The following is a 22,361-nucleotide window of genomic DNA, read 5'->3' as shown; positions in this document are numbered from 1 at the left end:
ATATTACAATAGATATTTTATGTAACACTTAAAAAATGTTACAATAAATTTTTTTACTAACACTTCAAAAGATATTGATAGATCTTCTAAAACAATATTCTAATAAATGTTACAAAAAAAATTTATTAACAACATTAAGAAAATATTACCATTAATTTAAATCCACAAAATATTCTCCGTACAAATTAAACCAAGATATAACTTGGATAGTTTTTATATACATAAGCATATCTGACTGCAATTAAAAAACCGATTAAGCAAGGTGATACTGGATATGGTAGAAATTGGGTGAATGATCAAGTCATCCATCACCAAATAACTCACCGCTTCTTTCACAAACCCATTACGGGTTGTTCTTAGTGCTTCTAGGAGAGTGCACGGGGCAATATTCACACCTGCACGGATATCGAGAAATATCGGATTCAGCATAAGCGTAAGTCACAGAATTTATTATTTTTTATTATTAATTTATCATTAATATTTAAAAATATAATATAAAATATATTATTAAATTATCAAATTAAAAAAATTAAATTAATAATTAAATAATAATAAAAATATAATAAATTTTGATTACTGTCTAATTTTTTTATATAGAATATTAACAACGGAAATTAATTTATTATCTAAATAAAAAATATCAGTTACTAGTAAATTAATCATCATTAATAATGCTTGCACATGAAAAAAGATAAGTATGAAAAGCATCAATGTAAATTTTTATAAGATTACACTAAAAAACCAACTTAAGATATAATCAATTATAGTCAATTAATTAAAAATATGCTAATTACATACAAAGAATGAAATAACTCTCTACTATTCTTAATCCTGGTTCTCATCTTTACTAACCTTCATCTAACTTTCTTCGAGAATGAAAGAAACCACTTTTCATCATTCCACACGTCAACCAAGAAAATCCCTCTTATATATATATATAACCCTTGGTTCCCCTTATCATTCACATTCGCCCTCACAATGACGACTGATTCCAACACTAATACTAGTAATTTGAGTTTGAAGCTTCTGATAGACTCAAAGAATAAGAAAGTGCTATTTGCAGAAGCCTCTAAAGATGTGGTGGACTTCCTCTTCACCTTGCTTCAGTAGCCACTTGCTACCGTCATCAAGCTTTTAACCAAGGAAGCCGTGGTTGGTTGCTTGGGGAATCTTTATTCCAGCGTTGAAAACCTCAACCATGTTTACTGGCAACCAAACCTATCTAAGGATCTTATCCTTAATCCAACCATTCTGATCAATGCACCTGCTATCTCCGGCCTCCTCCCTTCATCAGCTGCTATAAGCCACTCCCAGATAACTCCAAAGCTCTACAGGTGCTCGAAGAGTTCCGGTTATAATTGCAGTAGCAGCACTGTAACAAGTGCGTACAATTCTAGGTGTGACTCGTGTAGTAGTGGGCGTATGACGAGGGAAGTGAATTCCACGGCCACGGCGGCATCTAATGACAGCAATAATAATGGGTTTGTGAAAGAAGTAATAACATACATGATCATGGATAATCTTCTCATTCAGCCCATGTCAACCATATCTGGCATCACCATACTTAATCAGTTCAATGTCAAGGATGTTGCTGTCTTGAAAGAAACCGTTGTTCAACTTGGCATGGAAGAGGTATCTCTCTTACACTCATCTCATTTCAACCTATTCCAACTTTAAATTATACTGCTATATATCTATTCTTTTTCTTTATGTTACAGGGCTTAAAGCTACTCAAGGCATCCATAGAGTCCCAGATGGTTCTCACAACCGTTTTCTTATCTTGATGCATTCGGATCTTAAGCATATAAATTAATATATAGTTTCCTTTGATTTTTGTTGGCTTTGCTTAAAATTAATGTTAAGACTGCGGTTCTTTGTTTTAGGATGTATGTGTTTGTCTTTTATTATTTATGCATCTTTACGTTTAATTTCATGAATTTTGAGTGGTTGATGAGATCTTTTGTAGTTCCCCTTTATACTTTATAATCATATTTATTTTGAATAATTAGTGTATTGACCCAAAACTCTGAAAATATGAAAGCATAACCCATGATTTTTTCTTGGTCATACACGCACATACTATGCTAGCAATTACACTAGGATTTAAACTTATTGTGGCTTCATTTGAGATAAACATCTTTTTTTTTTTGGTATTTAAACGGGGTTGAGATAAACATCTTTATCACTACATCCCATGCCTCAGCCATATCCCATACTTGGCAAAGTTGTTTTGCGACCAAAGTAATAAATCCAATAAATCTTACTATTGGACTGAGTTCACATAACATCCAACAAACATCAATTTCTGGTTCTCTCTTTTTTCTTCCCAAATGAATTTATTATAATTATATTATAATTAATATTTAATAAATAATATATGGTTATATTAATTTAAAAAATATTTTTATTATAATTATATAAAATTAATATTTAATATATTATTAAATTAATTATTAATCGTAAATATTTTTAATCATTTTAATTATATTAATTGATATTATTCTAATTTTTATTCATATGCAATAATTTTATTAATAAATAATTAGTGCACATATTAATAGTGATCCAATTAATTTGATATCAATTAGATAATAATAATAATAATAATAATAATAATAATAATAATAATAATAATAGAAAAGGTCTATTATTAATAGTTCTTAATATTAATAACGCACATCAAGATTCTCTAATTACGTGCCTTGCATTATGAAGTGGTGCCACACCTTAAAGCATCAAACCTTTTACTTTTATATATTAGTTGGCAAAATTATCTATAATATAAGCATGCATTATTTGAATACACAAATTTCAATTAATTGTAATATATATATATATATATATATATATATATATATATATATATATATATATATATATTGTACAGAAAGCTTCTGATATGATCTAGGAAGAGGATCGGAAACCTGCGGGTTGAACCGGATGTTTGGATTGCCCAGATGGAGAGGGGGGGAGGTACCTGCAAAGACACTCCGACGCTCAAGTCAGGATGGATCTAAGAGGTAGAAAGTGTGAGGAATGAATGAATACCTGAGGGGATTTAGGTCCTCTTATTTATAGGTGATGGTGGTTATCTTATCCTTATCTTATCTGGCTAAGATAAGAGGAGCGTTTGAATTCGAAAGTTAGTTAGGACTCTAGGGGTCGGTTCAGGGCCTTTCTAGAGAGACGAAACGGGTTGGCCCGAGAAACCGGATTTGGGCTCGGTCACGGGTCCGGGATTCGTGGGCCGGATCCGTAACAGTTGCCCCCGTAGCGGGAGAGCGAGTAAGGTCGGTTTGTCGCTAAGAGTTTGAGACGTCTCTTATTGTCTCCGGTGCTGAGTGTTCATTTGGCGACGAGGTCGGTTTCTCGATTTTGTTTGGTAAAAGATTCGTCTTGACCGTTTTTTGATTTTGACGTGACCTTTCCGTGCCTGCTGCGCCTGTTTGAGTCCTTTGAGGCGTAATTGATTAGTTTGCTTTTCCGAAGGGGGCATTTATTGTGGGGGGGATTTTCTCTCTTTTGCCCCCGTTTGTTTTTATTGAGCCCAGGGTTAGTTGTGTCTTTTTGCTCTTCTTTTTGAAACCGTTTCGCTTCGGTTTTTATTTCCCTCGTTCGTTTTTTCTTTTCAAAAGGAACTCTTCATTTTCTGAAAAAACTCCTTGGTGGTTTTTGCTTCCTGGTGCCGCTCTGCTTCTTCTTATTTTCCTGTTTTCTTTCAAGCTTCCTTTTAATTCATCAGGTTGGTATTTTTTGCTTTTTCCTTTCATACTTGTTTGTGCATGCCTGTTCTGTTTTTGCTGTGTGTTTGTTCTACCTGCTTCTTTTTCCATTTTGTTTGCTGTGTTTGGTGTCTTTGTTGAGTTTGGGGAAGGGGCTGAGCACCGCCGTTTTTTACCTTGATTGTAGTGGTGGGTCATGGTGTTTGGGTTTGGTAGTGGTGTTTAGGTTTTTATCTTTTGATACTGTGTGGAGTTGGTAGGCTGATGGTGGTGCTCCTCCCTTGTTTTAGGTATGCAGCGTCGGAGGAATGAGAGTGTGGGTGCCCCAGTAGCCCCTTCCCGGGGTGTTCCCAATCGCTATGGTTGGGTGACCAGCGATGTATGGGGTGTTCCGTCGCGGATGACGGAGGGTGATCTCCAACGGCTCCGCGATCAAGGGGCGATTTGTGGTGGTGGTGAAGAGGAGGGGCGGTACGAGCTCGTGCTCCCTGATGCCGATGAGCGCGTTTGCTATTTGAACCTCCATTCACCCACCGTGCCGGACTGGATGTGGGTTTATGAATCCATGTTTACTCGGCTTGGTGTGCGATTCCCATTCTCGTCATTTGTTCAGGGTTTACTTAGTCGGTGTTCCGTGGCGCCGTCTCAGCTTCACCCGAACAGCTGGGCAGCCGTTCGGTGTTTTGAGTTGGTGTGCCAGTATCTTGATCTTCCGGCTTCGGTTCCCGTTTTCCTTTTTCTTTTCTTGTGTACTCTTCCGACTAAGGAGGGGAAGCATAAGAAAGGATACATGTCTTTCCGTGCTCAGCCTCATCGCCGGATCTTCGGGTTGTTTGAGGATTCATTTCACGGGTTTAAATGGGAATATTTTAAGGTGCGTCCCGTTTGGGGGCACCACCCGTTTTGGCTTACCTTGGAGGGCGAGCGTCGGTTTCCGACGTATTGGAATTTTGGTGCCGGGCCGTCGGTCTTGACTAAGATCTTCTATGATGATTTGTCTCGGGAGGATAAGGATATTGCCAAAGTTTTGTGGCATTTGTTTGGCGAACGTCCGTTGAATCCTCGAGACGTTATGGGGGATCCCGAGGCCTGTCGGACGTATATTGGTGTGTTCCACCCTTTTTTTTTTTTTTGACTCTTCTCTTGGTTTTCTTTTAGTTGAGATGGCTGGCGGGCTGACTACTTTGGCGAGGTTGAAGGCAGCGTTGGTTCGGGAGGAGGGGTCGTCGTCTCCTTCTACTCCTGTTCCGACCCCGGCCGCAGATTCTCAGGCTATTCCTCAGGAGGTGGTTCCTTCGGGGGTGCCTACTGGCGTTGAAGTTCCTCCCGGGTCGCCTGAGGTCGTTGTGCTGACGGCTACCGAGGCTTCTCGGAAGAGGGGTAGGACGGAGGAGCCGGGTAGTGAGACTTTTGAGGAAGAGGGCTTGATTTCTAGTGTGATGGATCGACGTTTCGATGCTTCGGGCTTTATTGATCAGCACTTAATGCCCGGAACGGAGTCGTTTTTTGATGGCTGTGACGTCTCGTTCCAGGCTGAGTCGGTTTATCGTGCCCTTCTTCGCTCTGCCGTGGTTGTTCGGAAGGCTGAGCCCGTGATGGCCCAAGTGGGCTTGTTGGAAAAGAAGCTTCGGCAGGCCCAGGCTGATGTGACCAAGTTAACGGAGGAGCTTGAGGCTGCCAATACCGCAAAGGAGAAAGCGGTGAAGTCTTCAGAGGATGCCGGGGAGGAAATTCTCCGACTTGCCGGTATTGAGACTTCGCTTCTTTCTCAATTGGCGGAGGAGCGAAAGCGTGCCTCAGATGCGAGTTCTCAAGCTGCCGTGCTTCTCGCTGAGTCGGAAACTCTGAAGGCTGAGGTCGAAGCTCTGAAGAAGGAGAAGTCGGCTCTGTTGGCTGATGCTCGTGATGCCGTCGCTGCTACTGAGGAGACGATGAAGGCGCAGGTTCTGGTGTTGGCCCCTGGTGTGGATGTGTCCGTGATGGGAGCGTTTAAGGCCGTCCGTGATGGTCGGATTGTTGATATTGAGTAGTTTTTCTGTAACTTAGTTCTAAACTTTTGTTTGAATTTGCTAGTGGCTCAAGGGCCGCGACTTTGTTTTGAATGGTATTTTTCGGCCGTTTTTGGGTCTTTTGTATGATCCGTTTGTGGCGTTTATTCGGCCGTTCGGGCCTTTTGTATTCGAGCGTTTTGTTTTATTGTAACCGTTCGTTTGGTCGGTTTTTTGGATATCCGTGTGTTCGGCCTGGGGGGTGATCAGTCCTCCAGTGATGGCCGTGTCTTCGTTCCGTGTTTGAGAAACGGTAATGACTTGTAATGGAGATGGAGTGGAAATAACTTGTAAAAAATTTTATGTGAATAGTTGGGCCTCGTTAAAACCCTTCGTGAGGGAAAGAGTACCCGAGTTTCCAAAAGACAAAATTAGACAAAATAAAAGGAAAATAAGGGGTAATAAAAGAAAGATAAAGGGTGATTTAAGTGTAGTATCTTCGTAAGTTGGCTGCGTTCCAAGTTCTTGGTATTTCGCTGCCGTCTAGTCGTTCGAGTTTATATGCTCCTTTTCCAATTACGGCCTTGATTCTGTATGGTCCTTCCCAGTTGGGGGCGAGCTTTCCTTCTCCTGGGGTCGGGGGACCGATATCGTTTCATCGTAGGACGAGGTCGTTGTCCGCAAATTCTCGTCGGATAACGCCGTGATTGTACCTTAGGCTGATTCTTTGTTTGAGTGCTAATTCTTTGACGTGAGCTATGCTCCTTTCTTCGTCCACGAGGTCTCGTTCTGCTTCTTCGTCGTTACCTCCCACGGTTTTTCTGGGGCTGGAGTCCCCGATTTCCACTGGGATGACTGCTTCTACGCCGTATGTTAATCGGAAGGGCGTTTCTCCCGTGCTCGTTTGGAGTGTTGTTCGGTACGACCATAGGACTGATCCCAACTCATCTGCCCATAGTCCCTTGGCTTCGTCGAGTCGCTTCTTGAGTCCTTTAACGATTATTTTGTTGGCGGATTCCACCTGTCCGTTTGTTTGGGGATGTTCTACCGAGCTGAAGCGATGGGATATGTGCAGTCCTTCTAGGAGTTCTCTGAATTTTTTGTCGGTGAACTGGGTTCCGTTGTCTGAGATGATGACTTCGGGGATTCCGAATCGGGTGATGATCTGTCGCCAGACGAATTTTCGACATTGGGTTGCTGTTATGGAGGCCAGGGGCTCGGCTTCAATCCATTTGGTGTAGTAGTCTATGGCGACGATGAGATATCTGAGTTGGCCGGGTGCCGTGGGGAAGGGCCCGACGAGGTCGATTCCCCAACTGCCGAATGGCCGTTCTGCCGATATAATGCTGAGTTGGTGTGGGGCAGCTTGGTGGATATTGGCATGCCTTTGGCATTTGTCGCAGCTCTTTGTTAATTGTATGGAATCTCGAATGATCGTGGGCCAAAAGTAGCCGGCCCTGATGATTTTTTGAGCTAGCGTTTTTCCTCCGATATGGTGACCGCAGCAGCCTTCGTGGATCTCGCGGAGTATGTACTCCGTGTTCCCGGTTTCGACACATTTAAGTAGTGGCTGCGAGAATCCGCGTTTGTATAATTGTCCTGCTATGATGGTGTAGTTGGCGGCTTCTCTTTTTATTCGCCTCTCCTCTTTTGGGTCTGGTGGTAGGGTTCCGTTGAGGAGGTATTGTAAGATAGGGTATGTCCAAGATTCCCGGTTTGAGGATGTTAGATGTGCGTTGATTATTGTCGAAACGGAAGGCGACTTAACGACCTCCTGGATTAATGATCTGTTGCCGTGTCCCGACTTCGTACTGGCTAGCTTGGAGAGCAGGTCCGCTCTGGCGTTTCGCTCTCTGGGGACGTGTTGTATGGTGACGTTTTCGAATTCTCCTTTTAATTCACTTACTTTATTGAGATATTGTTGGAGTAGGGGGTCCCGGGTTTGGTAGCTTCCGTTTATTTGGGAGCATACTACCTGGGAATCGGTGTTTACTTCAAGTACCTTTGCGTCGACTTCCCGGGCTAGGGTTAAGCCTGCTAAGAGGGCCTCGTATTCTGCTTGGTTGTTCGATACTGGAAAGTCGTATCGTATTGATTGTTCAATTATGATCCCGTTTTGATTTTCGAGTATAATTCCGGCGCCTCCGTGAGTGGAGTTTGATGAGCCGTCGACGTGCAGTTTCCACGGTTCGGGTGTGAGTTTAATCGGGGTCATCTCAGCGATGAAGTCGGCCAAGGCCTGCGCTTTGATGGCGTTTCGGGGTTCGAACCTGATCTGGAATTGGGATAATTCGATGGACCACGCTAGCATTCTTCCTGCTAGGTCGGGTTTTTGTAATACCTGTTTGACTGCTTGGTCGGTTCGGACTGTTATGGGATGGGCTTGGAAGTATTGTCGTAACCGTCGGGATGCCGAGAGGAGTGCGAAAGCTAGCTTTTCTAAGCGTGAATAGCGGGCTTCTGTGTCCTGTAGGACTTTGCTTATGAAGTATATGGGTTTTTGTTCTTTTTTCTCGTTTTCCCGGACGAGTGCTGCTGCGATTGCTTCTTCTGTTATGGAGAGGTATAGGTATAGTGTTTCCCTTGTTTGGGGTTTTGCGAGGATTGGAGGTTCCGCCAGAACCCTTTTGAAGTGTTGGAAAGCTTCTTCGCATTCTATCTCCCATTTGAAGGGGGTTCCTTTCTTCATAAGTTTGAAAAAAGGGATTGCCTTTTGGGCCGATGCTCCGAGGAACCGGGACAGCGCGGTTAGTCGGCCGGTGAGTTTTTGGATTTCTTTGAGGTTTTTGGGACTTGTCATCTCAAGGACGGCACGGCATTTTTCTAGATTTGCCTCAACTCCGCGTTGCGTGATCATGAAGCCGAGGAATTTTCCTGCTTCCATTCCGAAGGCACATTTTGTTGGGTTGAGTCGCATTTGGTGTTTTCGCAGGGTGTTCATTATTTCCTTGAGGTCGTCGGTTAGTTGCTCACCGGATTCCGTCTTGGCGAGCATATCATCAATTTAGACCTCTATTTTGTTTCCGGATAGGTTGCGAAATATCTTGTTAACAAGTCGCTGGTAGGTGGCTCTGGCGTTTTTTAAGCCGAAGGGCATTACTCTATAGCAGTAGGTTCCGTTCGGGGTGATGAATGCTGTTTTTTCTTCGTCTGGTCGGTGCATCGGGATCTGGTTGTAGCCGGAATATGCGTCCATGAAGCTGAGGTATCGGTGGCCGGATGCCGCGTCCACTAGCCCGTCGATGTTTGGTAGGGGGAAGGCGTCCTTTGGGCATACTTTGTTGAGATCCGTGTAGTCGACGCACATTCGCCATTTCCCGTTAGATTTTCTTACTAGTACGACGTTAGCCAGCCAGGTCGTATAAGGGAGTTCTCGGATGAAGTTGGCTTCGAGTAGGGCTTTCACCTGTTTTTGGACCTCGGCGGCTCGGTCTGGTGACATTTTCCGTCTTCTTTGTGCCACTGGTTTTGCTAGGGGGTCTACTGCCAGATGGTGAGACATAAGGTCGGGGCTTATTCCCGGCATATCGGCTGGTGTGAATGCGAACAGGTCTCTGTTTTGCTTTAAAAGTTGGGAGAGTTCTTCTTTGAGGTCGTATGGGAGGTTTCTGTTGATGAAGGTGTATTCTTCTTTGGTTGGCCCTATCTGTAGTTTTTCCATGTCTCCTTCTGGTTCCGGTCTAGGTTGGTCGTCTAGTCGTGCGTCTAGGTCGGCGAGGAATATTCCGGCGGCGTCCCGAGATTTTTTCCTTAGGGCTAAGCTGATGTTGTCGCATTCGGCTGCGACTTTCCGGTCTCCGTGAATGGTTCCGATGGTGCCGTCCTCGGCCCTGAACTTCATGAGGAGGTATTTGGTGAAGATGACTGCAGAGAAGTCGTTGATCGTTTTTCTCCCGAGGATGACGTTGTAGGCTGTGGAGTCTTTCAGGACTACAAATTCGGATAAGATTGTCTTTCTCTGATTGCTTGTTCCTATGGTGATGGGAAGGGTAACCGAGCCGTCTGGTTTGAGGAAGTTGTCTCCGAGGCCCGTGACGCCGTGGCGGTGCGTTTGGAGGTTGTCGTTGCGGAGCCCGAGTTTGTCGAAAGCTCCCCGGAAGAGGATGTTAGAGTCGGCGCCAGTGTCCACCAGTATTCTTCTTACTAGCCCTGTTCCGATTCGGGCTGATATGACGAAGGGGGCGTCTTCGGCCGAGGTGCCGTGTTGGCAGTCTTCCGGCAAAAAGGTTATCGTGCTGTCGGCTATGGCGACTGGGTCGTGGTGCCTGACGGCCATTATTTTGAGGTCTTTTTTCATTGTTAGCTTTGATTTATTCGATACGTCCTTGCCCGTGATGACGTTCACTATGATGGTCGGATCCTCCTCAGGGTTTTCCCTGGGGGGCGGCTTTTGTGTTCTCGGGTTGCGTCCTTCTCTTTCTGGTGACTTGTCTCTGTCGGCGCGCCTTGGTTCTCTGATGAATTTGACGAACTCTGGGAGTTTGCCATCTCGTATGGCCTGCTCGAGAGCGTCCTTAAGGTCGAAACAATCTTGTGTTTTGTGGCCGTATCCTTGGTGGTAATCGCAGTAGAGGGCTTTGTTTCCTCCTGTCCTTTCTTTGAGTGGTCGGGCTTTGGGGATGACACCTCGGTCTGCTATTTGGTGGTATATCTCAGTAATTGGTGCTATTAGGGGGGTGTAATTGGAGAATTTTCCGACTCTTGGTGGTCGGTGAGTCGGTTTAACGTGGTCTCGTTGGTTCTCTCTGGGTGGTGGGTTATGACGGGGAGTCGGGTTTCCGTGTTGGGTCGTGACGTGCTGCCGTTTGTTGGCAGCGACGACCTGGCTGACTTCCTCGTCGTTGATGTAATCTTTGGCGACGTTCTGGATTTCGTGCATGGTCCATACTGGTTTAGTGGTGAGATGTTTGCGGAAGTCTTCATTCATGAGCCCGTTAGTTAGGCAGAGGCTGGCAACGGAGTCCGTGAGGCCGTCGACCGTCAGGCATTCGTCGTTAAAGCGGTCGAGGTATTTTCTTGTGGATTCTTCTTGCTTCTGTGTGACCCCTAACAAGCTGATGGGGTGTTTGGCTTTGGTGATTCGGGTTGTGAACTGTGCCATGAATTTTCTTGTGATGTCGTGGAAGCTGGTTATGGATCCGTTCGGGAGAGCGTTGAACCATTTGATCGCTGGTCCGGCAAGGGTTACTGGGAAGGCTCTGCATCGGACCGCGTCGGATGCTCCTTCCAAGTTCATTCTGGCCTCAAAAGCCGTTAGGTGCTCTTGAGGGTCTTTAGTTCCGTCGTACTTCATGTCAGTGGGTTTGTCGAAGCCTCTGGGGAGTTTTGCTCTTAAGATTCTCTCTGTGAAGGGCGTGGCTCCCATTATGATGTGGTCGTTTCTTGTGCGTTTGGTGTGTCGTTGTCTCGGGTCCTCGTCCGAATCGTGCTGACGGTTCAAATCGTGGGATGCGCTGCGGTGGTGTTTTTTGCTGTGTCGCCGTTCTGGCGACCTCTCGTGTCGGTGGTTGCGCGAGGTGCTACGATCGTTTCTTCTATCATGTTGCCGGGTTGGCGACCTTCCGCGGTAGGATCGTGGCCTAGACGTCGCCTGGCTTCCGTGTTCGTTGGCGTATTTTCCTTTGTCGGTCAGTTTACCTTCAAGTTCCTAGACTCGGAGGCAGAGATCCTGAATGATCTGTGTCGCTTTGTCCCTTGCTTTCTCAGGGTGTTGTGGATCTGCGATTATGTGCTCGTTTGTGCGGTGGATGGTGCTGGCCATCCGGGCTTGGTTCATGACCTCCTGTTGCTCTGGGGTTGGATGACGTGGTCTGGAGTTGTCTTGGCTTGATGGATTTTCGTCCAAGATACCCTCCATCTGTTTCGGCTATCGCAGGTCCCCACAGACGGCGCCAATGTACAGAAAGCTTCTGATATGATCTAGGAAGAGGATCGGGAACCTGCGGGTTGAACCGGATGTTTGGATTGCCCAGATGGAGAGGGGGGGAGGTACCTGCAAAGACACTCCGACGCTCAAGTCAGGATGGATCTAAGAGGTAGAAAGTGTGAGGAATGAATGAATACCTGAGGGGACTTAGGTCCTCTTATTTATAGGTGATGATGGTTATCTTATCCTTATCTTATCTGGCTAAGATAAGAGGAGCGTTTGAATTCGAAAGTTAGTTAGGACTCTAGGGGCCGGTTCAGGGCCTTTCTAGAAAGACGAAACGGGTTGGCCCGAGAAACCGGGTTTGGGCTCGGTCACGGGTCCGGGATTCGTGGGCCGGATCTGTAACATATATATATATATATATATATATATATATATATATATATATATATTAACAACCATTTTCTAATTTAACATTTTGTGGAGCTAAAATGAGTTAAAAATTCAAAATTTAAATTAATTAAATTAAGATAATTAAAATTTTTAAAAGCTAATTTAAATTTTAAAATAAATTTTAAGAGTCACTTCGAATATTAATTCCACCAACTACATGTATATGTATATGCAATCACAGTTAAAAAACAATTTAGTCACACAAAAAAAATTTAAAAAAATTCAATTTTATCTTTTTTTTGTTCGTTTGGTCATGCATGTTCACACTGTTCCAAAACCACCATAATAAGAAATTATATCAGACTTGGAAAGAAATGTATCATTAATATAGTCTTACAAAAGGAAAAAAATAAAGAGAAAAGAAAAAGCAACTAGTGAATTATAATCTTTTGATCTCATAATATAACTAAGCAAGAAAGTATTCTAAAAAGATGCCAGTTTTTACACCTTATAGAGCCCAAATATCTAGTTCTGTCCTATAAAATTTGTTTAACCGAAAATCTATCATTGAAGATGCATAAATTGCGTCCCACTCAAATACATGTATAAATTTTTTAAAATAACTAAAATGAAAAAAATTAAAAAGGCGAAACTAATGCTTAGCAGGAACGAATTTGAGTAGAAAGAAACAGTAGAAAGAAAAAAATGTTCTTCACTCATCCATCTTAAAAAAATATTTAATTATAAAATGACCCTACTTTAATTAAGATGTTAACTCTTATTGGGTTAAATTAACTCAAATTAAAATTAAACATCCAATTAAAATGTGCCACGTCATAAAGGGTAATTTACATATTGATTTATAGGGGATTGGGTAGAACTCACCTAATAACCTTATGCTAGATTGTAGTTTTGCACACTAAGTTTGGTTCAAGATTCAAGATTATTTCTCTAAAATCTCCAAGATCAAAGTTCAATAATTGAAGGCACAACTCAAATCCATCAAGAAGAAAGGTACATCTGCTGCTGAGTACTTGAACAAAATCAGAAAGGTTGTAGATTCTTTAGCTGCAATAGGTTACACTTTGTCTTTAGAAAACCACATCACTGCCATAACTGATGGACTTTCTGAAGAATATGCTATCTACATCTCTTCTGTCATGACCAAATCAGACACTATTACACTAATTGAGGCAGAAAAACTCTTGCTGGCTCATGAGGACATGTTTGAAAGATTTAGAAACCAGATTTTGGATCGTGTCAAGCAAATTCACTCAAGCTCCATCACAATTTGGTCGTGCATCATCAAGAACAAATTCTAATGGAAAAGAGGTAGAGGGGGAAGGTTCTATAGAGGTGGAAGATTTAATAATATGAATTCAAGACCAGTTTGCCAACTCTGTGGAAGGACAGGCCATATTGTTTTTAATTGCTTTCATATATTCGATCAAAATTTCCAGCAACCTTCCACTAACATGCTTCAATCACAACACAATGGCAATTTGGCTCCCTGACACACCTAGAGCTTACCTTGCCACTCCATGATTGATTTCTGATCCAAGCAACTTCATTGCTGCCTCTGAATATAACGGGCTGAATAGATCATGCTAGGTAATGGTATAGGTACTTCTATAGCACATTTTTGTTAATCTTATTTGGTGAATCTTGATACTCAACAAAAATTTCTTCTTCATCAGCTTTTACATTCTCATGACATTGCTCAAAATTTAATAAGTTTTCAAAACTTTTGTGCTGACAATAACTGTTTCTTTGAATTCTATGCTAACATTTGCTTTGTCAAAATCCAGGCTACCAAGGAGATTCTTCTTCAAGGAACTCCTAAGAAAGGCATATATGAGTTTAATAGAGTTGCTGTCTCAAGATTACCTAGACACAAAGATCAATTTGTTTTAAATTTCCTTCATGTACAACCTAAAGTTTTTATTGCCTCTTTTGATTCTTACACTTTATGGCACAATAGGCTTGGGCATTGTGCACTCAAAATTGTTCATTCTGTATTGAAAACATATAATGTCAATTTAGCATCTACTATCAATAAAAAAAGTGTTTGTGAATTCTGTTGCATGGCTAAGATGCACTATTTGCCTTTTAATCTTGATTCATTTAACTTTCATGCTCCTCTTGACATGGTGTATTCTGATTTATGGGGACCAGCCCCTATTACATCATATAATGGATTTAACTACTATGTCTCTTTTGTACATGGCTATACCCGTTATACAGGCATTTATCTTTTACACTCTAAATTTCAAACCTTTAGTGCCTTCTTACAGTTTAAAGCAATGATTGAAAAGCATACAGGTTTCAAGATCAAAACCTTCCAAACTGATCATGGAAGGGAGTTTCTTTCAAAGCCCTTCACCCAATATCTTATTGAGCATGAAATTACTCATAGATTTTCATGTCCATACACGCATCAACAAAATGCTCGTGTTGAAAGGAAGCATCGCCATGTTACTGAAACTGGTCTTGCTATGTTAGCTAAGGCTTCTCTTCCCTTACTTAATTGGAATGATGCCTTCCTTTCAGCCACCTTCATCATTAATCGTTTGCCCTCTATTACTACTGAAAACATCTCTCCATATGAAAGACTGTATCACCACAAACCAGATTACTCCTTTCTAAGAGTATTTGGTTGTGCTTGCTACCCATGTCTCAAGCCTTATTCTCAAAACAAGTTTGATTTTAAATCAGAATTATCAGTATTTCTTGGGTATATGCATCCAATCACAAAGGCTACAAATGTCTCACTAAATCAGAAAAAATCATCATTACTCGTCATGTTAAATTTGATGAGACCAAATTCCCTTATTCCACTCTTTTTGCTAATGCTCCTCCTAACACCCCTTTCCCACAATTCCCTCACACCAATCTTACATTTTCTTTTCTCAATACTACTCTACCCTGCAATGTTAAATTACCTCAAACCCCATCAACTACACCCTCTACACAAGCCTCTACTTATCCTTCTATTCCCATCACCACTAATATATCTCCTTCAATTAATATTGAATCTGTTCTTTACACACACACTTCACTCAAAAGTCCTATTCCTCTAAACACTGTTAATACATCTCAGCCTCCTTCTACTTCGCATCCGGTTAATATACCTATCTCTGGTCTTGAAATTCAATTTGACATTGCTCCACCCACTCCTGTATGCAATCAAGAGCCAAAGCTAGCAAATCACGTTTTCTTGCTGCCAATGCTGTACCTACCATTGATTTAACTCAAAATATTCCTACAAATATTAACCAAGACTTACAATCACCCCATTGGCATAGTGTTATGCAAGAAGAGTTGAGAATTGTTATAACTATTGACCAGGTTTTTGCACCTGTGATCAAACCCTCCACAATTAGAATTGTTTTAACTATTGCTTTGAAATTTGATTGGTAAATTCGCCAATTCGACTTTAATAATGCGTTCTTGAATAGTGATCTTAATGAATTGATGTTTATGAAGCAGCTCCCAGATTTTCAATAAGGTAATAATGATTAGATTTTCTTAAAATGGTTGGCATGAACGATTCTAAAAGAGTCTCTACTCCAATGATTACCAGTGTTAAACTATCTAAACATAGGAATGATTTCTTCGACAATCGCACCCTATATAGATCTATAGCTGGTTCCTCCAATATGTCACTTTAACTCGCCCAGAGATTTTATTTTCTATTAATAAATTAAAGTATGCCAATATATGCAACAGCCTCTAACATCTCATTGAAAATGTGTTAAAGGAATATTGAGGTACTTGACTGGCACAATGGATCAGGGACTGATATTTCATTCTAGCACTGGTTTATTGAATGGGCATAAAGGCTTGGTTGAGGTGGATTCCCAACTAATAATATGAATTCAAAATCTGCTACAGGAGTTACATGTTCAATTGCCATCACTTCCAACTCTATATTGTGATAATATGAGTGCTGTTTTATTAGCAGCCAATCCAATTCTTCACAGCAGGACAAAAACACTTTGAGCTGAATGCCTGAATCTGCATTTCGTTCGAGAAAGAATAAATCAAAGACTTTTAAATGTTGTTCATATTGGTTCAGTTGATAAAATAGCAGATATTTTTACCAAAGCTCTTTCCATTAATCTCTTTAATAGATGCAAGTTCAAACTTAAAGTGACTTCTAAAGTCCTATTAAGTTTGTGGGGAATATTAGAGTCAAAGAAATAAATAGTGAAAAGGAAGTTAGCTAATAAATAAAAATTTTGTTATTGTTATTCTGTTGAAAACAAAATTTGTTAGAATAGGTTAATTCTCTCTTTTAATTAATGCAATTAAGTGTATTATATAAAAGGTATCTACATTGTAAAGTCATGAAATTCTCATTCATTCTTTATTCATCAATTAATAATCATTCAATAAATTTTTCATATCCATTTTATCATCGTTGTACTGGGTCTAATGTTTTTACATTAGCTCAATCATATCGTTATTGTTGTTTATTCTTTTTAGAGTACCTAGGGAGGCAATGATCTAAATACTATATCATAAAGCTACTCATACCAAAAGCTTAACCTGATAAAAAAATGTAATACTAATGGTTATATCTCTAATATTTTTTAAATGTTTATTGTACACATTGTAAAAAATTTTCATTAACTTTTTCTTCTTTTTAAACCAAAGTATTTTTGTTAAACAGGGCTTAAGGCTATTGAAGGCCTCTCTGCAGTCAAGGATGGCGTTGACAAGCATGTTCCTCTAGAATATATAGATATATATTAGAAAATGAATACTCTCAATTTTTTTTTAATAATAGAAGGAATAAAATGTGATCTCCTACTATTAATTTTATAAGTGTGATAAAAAATAAATATAAAAAAATAATAAAAAATTAAAGATTACACTTTACACTCTAAAATTTTTTTAACAATAGAGAAAAATCATTCCCATAATATATAATAATTTCATCTACAAACCTCACAATTTCTAATCACTATTTTGTGCGTGAATGAATGTTTCAAGGATATGGATATATATGTAAGTATTTATGTTTAGGTTTAGTTAATATGTATTTTTAAGACAGGTAATAAATTTATTATTAATAAAAAATTTTAAATATTTTTATTTAATAAATATAAAATAAATTTATTAAAAATTTAAATTTTTTATTTTTTTTAATAATATTAAGGATACATGAACTCTTTATATTTTCTTAATACATGTATGTATTTTGAAATATGTAGAATTAAATTACACAACAATTATGTTGAAGATATTTTGTAAGAGTTGAGATAAGTATTAGTGGTATTGGAAAGGTAAGTGGTGTATGTGGACTCTCGAGGCGCATGCATGCATGCATCAAACCCTTTCCAACTTCCCTCCATCTCTATATATATCCCTTCAACATTCAGATTTTTATCTGTCTTTGAGGCATGACGACTAAGACATCCACTAAAACTAATAATTTGAGTATGAAGCTTCTGATAGACACAAAGGCTAAGAAGGTGCTGTTTGCAGAAGCTTCTAAGGAAGTGGTGGATTTCCTCTTTACCTTGCTTCAGTTGCCACTTGCTACCGTCGTCAAGCTTTTAACCAAGGAAGATGCCGTTGGTTGCTTAGGCAATCTCTACTCTAGCGTTGAAAACCTCAACCATATTTACATGCAACCAAACCTATCTAAGGATCTTCTCCTAAGTCCAACCATTCTTGGCTCTTCACCTTCCATCTCCGGCCTCCTCCCTTCAGCTTCTGGAATGATAACGCCAAAGCTGTACGGGTGCACCAATAGCAATTGCAACACTATATCAGATGTGTGTTACTCTCGTTGTCCCACTTGTACGACCTATTATATGTCGAAGGAAATGACCACCTATTTCAAGGGTAGGGCGGCCACGGCGGCCAGTCAGAGTAATAACAACAATAATGGGTTTGTGAAAGAAGTAACAACTTACATGATCATGGATGATCTTCTCATTCAACCCATGTCCGCCATATCCAGCATCAACATGCTTAATAAGCAGTTCAACGTCAAGAATGTTGGGATATTGAAAGACACTGTTGTTCAACTCGGCATCAATGAGGTATCTCTATTCTATTGCCTTTAATTAATAATACTCATAAGTCATAATTATCTGTATTTGTCTATTACAGGGCTTAAAGATACTCAAGACATGTATGGAAGAGTCCGGCATGGTTCTCACAAGGGTTTTCTTAGATTCATGAATATAATTTTGGATCTTAAGCATTTATATTTGTAGTAGCTTTAATTTCTACTTTACTAGCGTTATTTGTTTTAGTTGTGAAATATTTATGTTTCTTGTTAGTTTTGCTTAAAATGTTAAGACTATGTTTTTAGTTTTAGGATGCCATTGTCTTTTAGAGTTTGAAGTCTATGAAATATTATTGGTTTGTTTCTAATTTTTTTTCTCAGTTCCTTTTCAATTTATAATTTTTTGTTTATTTATTTATTTATATTATATGGCTTCATTTTGATTTAAGCACATACAATGAACGAGTATGTTAATTAAATTTAAGCACAAAATATTTTTTTAGTTTTTTGTTTTTATTTATTAAAAATTTTTAAAATGATTCACATTTAAAATCGGTTCTTTTTATTTTAAAATTTTTAAATGAAAAAAAATCAAAAATTAAAAAAAATTATAGTTAATCTGAAGTACTTTTTATGTACTCTTATTATAATTAATTACATTAATATTAAATTAATAAAAAAATAATCTAGATAATAGTATCTAATAAGCCTTAGAAAAAAAAAGTCACGTCCAATCTTTTAGATAGTTTATGTGATAACGAATAAAAAACAAAAAATAACAAGAGAATTTTAAGATAGTTATTCTAAAATCATTCTACTCTCATTTTGAATATTCTATAAAGTACAAAAAAAACTTTGAAAAATGAGTACATCTTTTACTTGACCGGATTTTCATCTACAATAATTTCATGCAGAAAAGATTTATGGCCAATTTTACCATAATCTTCATCAGCCCATGATTTATCCCACCAATTTTTTTAGATCCAATAATGTTCCACTCTTTATGAAAGATTTGTCTTCCACTTCTAACTATTAGTACAAAATGACCTCTCTCAAATTCTATTTAAATTTTTTTTTAATTTTTTGTGTCATAATAAATTTCACCCTACAAAAATACAAAACATAGATAATATGATAAAATATTTTTTTATATTAAAAATATTTAAGTACTCTAAAGTTAAAATATTCATACCATTTGTAAATTCTCAAATGACAGGTTATTCTTTTAACTTTATTTTCAGGTCGAATTGTTTTAAAATTATACTTACCCTCAGCAAAAGAAATTTAATTATTCTCGTGAATAAAATCCTCTTAATTAACAGCTATCATAAGACATTTACAACAGAAAGTATGGATATATAATTAATAGTTACTTAATAATTTTTCATTAATAGAATAATTAAGTTAAATTTATTAAATATCATTAGAAAATTAATGTATAAATTTTAAAATTTAAAATCCAAAAAATCTTTTTAAATACAATAAATTGATACCTGTCTATTAAAATTATGTGCTTGTCTGCTTCTAATAAAGAGATGATTTTTTTCTCCGTTATTTTGAATCTAAGTGAAGACTTTTTGCATGGATTCTCCGTATCCAAGTGAAGTTCTTATAAAGCGAGAAGATTATCAATTATCTAGATTATTTTTTTATTAGTTTAATATTAATAGTAATTAATTATAATAGGAGTACATAAGGAGTACGTAAAGTTAATCATAAAATATGTTTTTAGTTTTTTGTTTTTTATTTATTTAAAATTTTTTAAATAAAAAAATCAACTTAAAAAAATAGTTCTTCTCATTTTAAAAATTTTAAATAAATAAAATAGAAAATTAAAAAAATATTTTTTGTGATTAATCTTAAATACTCTTATTATAATTAATTATCATTAATATTAAATTAATAAAAAAATAATCTAAATAACATTCTCTAACAAGTCTTGAAAGAAAAGGCACATCCAATTTTTCGATAGTTTTTGATGTGATCCAACAAAATCCTATATTCAAAAATCAAATATTATTCCATATGCATGCATAACATATTTATATCTAAATGCTTGATATTATATTTTATAATATTCTTTGAATAATAAATTAACTAACAACTAATGTATTAATTAAGCAAGTTAGTCAACATTATAAACTTAGTTAGTTTTATTCTAATTAGCTCAATTGAATTTTAATCACTATAAACTAATTAACCACTATAATAGAAATCTAATTTTTGTCTTTTTTTCTTTTAATTTCTCTAATTTTTGTTTTTTTTCTTTTCTTCTAATTTCTCTCTTTTATTATGAGATTGTTAATTCATAATAAAACATATAACTTTTAGTGTTAAGAGTACTAACATTAAATAATTAGTTAATGAAATTGTTCATACTCGACCCAACATTACGATCCAAGTTTAAATAAGTCAAAAAAGTCCAGTCCAATCCAAAGATTGGCCTTTTCCACCCACCCGACCTCGTCTAAAGAGGTCGGGCTCGACACAGACTCCTTCTGGAAGAGGTTGGGCTCGATATAGGCTGGCCTTTAAAATCTCTCAGCCCACTTCTAAAAGTAATATCCCAACCACCCTAAGATAAAAGTACGGTTATTCACCTTCAAGAGTGGAATTACTCCAACGATAGTTATTAAATCACCATTATAAATATACTGACACCCTTCAAATATCTCTAAGTTTAATCTACTTATCTCTTGACTTAAGGGAGTGTCTTTACAAGTACCACTCCATTCTTTCATATCCACAAATTCGGACGGTGGTTCCTAGACGTGAACCAAATCGAAAAACCACCTTTTAGCAATACTTGGACCAATCCTTCAAATCCAATCTTAACTAATTTTTGTTAGTCTCTTTTTGGTAGTCATGTATGACTATATATATAGTCTAATGTATTAATGCACTCATATATTCTTTTACAATCTCTGGATGATTCAAAGATGTGATTTCAACATTTAGTTTACTATTTTGTCAATTATTTAAATACTACAGATGCATTTTTATTAAACTCACATTTAAGAAACTGAAAATTTTTAATTATAAAACTAAAATTAGTTAAAGTACTATAAGACCTAGAAAACTTGTTAGTTAATTAAATTGGGTCGAATGGATTATTAATGGGTGTAACCAATATTAATATACCAAGACATTAGGTGTCCGCATTTTTTTTTAAAGTTAATAATAATAAATTATTAAGTATTATTTAATTTTTTTTAAAATTTATTTAGTATTTAGTCTAATATAAATAAAAGTAAAGTCTAACTTAAATATTAATTATTTTTAATATTTAAAAAAATAATAATATTAAAAATTTTTGAAAAAGATACTATTATTAATATTTTGTAGTTAAATAAAAAATTTTAAATACTATAAAATGAATTCTTTTTCTTCTTGTGAGAGTCATTTTTGATTTATTTGATATTAATTTTCTTTATTTCAACTGCTATAATTGAAAAATTTTGTTCAGCTATGAATATTGTGAAAAATAACTCAGAAACAAAATAAAACATCAATTTCTTGCTAATTATCTTTTGATTATACTGAAAAAAAATTCCTAAAAATTTGACACAAATTCTATTATCGATAAATTTTATAATATAAAGAATCGACCACATTGTTAGTAAAAAATACACATATTTTTTATACTTTAAAATATATTATCTAATGGTATATTTTTATAATATATCTTACATTATATAATTTTTTGTAAAATTTTTTAATATTATATATTATTGATCCTCCTATAATAATATTTCTAAATCCGTTCTTGTAAAGACAGATGACAAACTGGCCATAACCAAAACTATCATGAAAATTCCGTTGACTTTCTTTTCTCCTCCTCCTTCTCTTTCTCTATCCTTTCACAGGTTATTGGATGAAGATGAAGCTTCTCTTTCTCTATCCTTTCACAGGTTATTGGATGAAGATGAAGAGTCGATGGATTGTACTCTACTACTATATATTTAACTTTTAATAACATTTAAAAATTGTTATCAAATCATATTAAAATATTATATATGTATATTAATAATATTTTAATAAATATTAAATATATTCTATATTATTAAAAAATTTTACTAACATTCTTCTAAATATTTAATAATATTTATAAAAATATTATAAAAAATATTCTATAATAATATTATAAAAAATATTACACTAGATCATTCATGGTAACATTTAGAAAAATATTACCACAAATTATTTTTATAACACTTCAAAAATATTACAATAAATATTTTATATAATACTTAAAAAATGTTATAATAAATCTTTCTACTAACACTTCAAAAGATATTACAATAGATCTTCTAAAACAATATTCTAATAAATATTACAAAAAAATTTTGTTAACAACATTAAAA

At 37.2% G+C, this 22,361-nt stretch overlaps 3 protein-coding genes across 3 annotated transcripts; 1 reads left to right on the top strand and 2 right to left on the bottom strand.

Annotated features, from left to right (window-relative positions):
* Positions 1 to 6,365: 6,365 nt before the first annotated feature.
* LOC130950306 (uncharacterized) lies at positions 6,366 to 8,705 on the bottom strand. Its single transcript, XM_057878815.1, has one exon. The coding sequence runs from the start codon at positions 8,703 to 8,705 to the stop codon at positions 6,366 to 6,368; it is 2,340 nt and encodes a 779-aa protein (XP_057734798.1).
* Positions 8,706 to 8,714: 9 nt separating this feature from the next.
* Positions 8,715 to 11,075, bottom strand: LOC130950305 (uncharacterized). Its single transcript, XM_057878814.1, has one exon. The coding sequence runs from the start codon at positions 11,073 to 11,075 to the stop codon at positions 8,715 to 8,717; it is 2,361 nt and encodes a 786-aa protein (XP_057734797.1).
* A 6,305-nt stretch (positions 11,076 to 17,380) lies between these two features.
* Positions 17,381 to 18,170, top strand: LOC130950304 (uncharacterized). The gene is made up of 2 exons (XM_057878813.1): positions 17,381 to 18,028; positions 18,099 to 18,170. Exons 1-2 carry the CDS (start codon positions 17,381 to 17,383, stop codon positions 18,168 to 18,170), a joined length of 720 nt encoding a protein of 239 aa, XP_057734796.1.
* Positions 18,171 to 22,361: the final 4,191 nt, after the last annotated feature.

Source organism: Arachis stenosperma, chromosome 9, assembly GCF_014773155.1.
Source record: "Arachis stenosperma cultivar V10309 chromosome 9, arast.V10309.gnm1.PFL2, whole genome shotgun sequence".
Taxonomy (NCBI): Eukaryota; Viridiplantae; Streptophyta; class Magnoliopsida; order Fabales; family Fabaceae; genus Arachis; species Arachis stenosperma.
The sequence above is the reverse complement of the archived record's forward strand: the minus strand, read 5'-3'. Positions and strand labels throughout refer to the sequence as shown.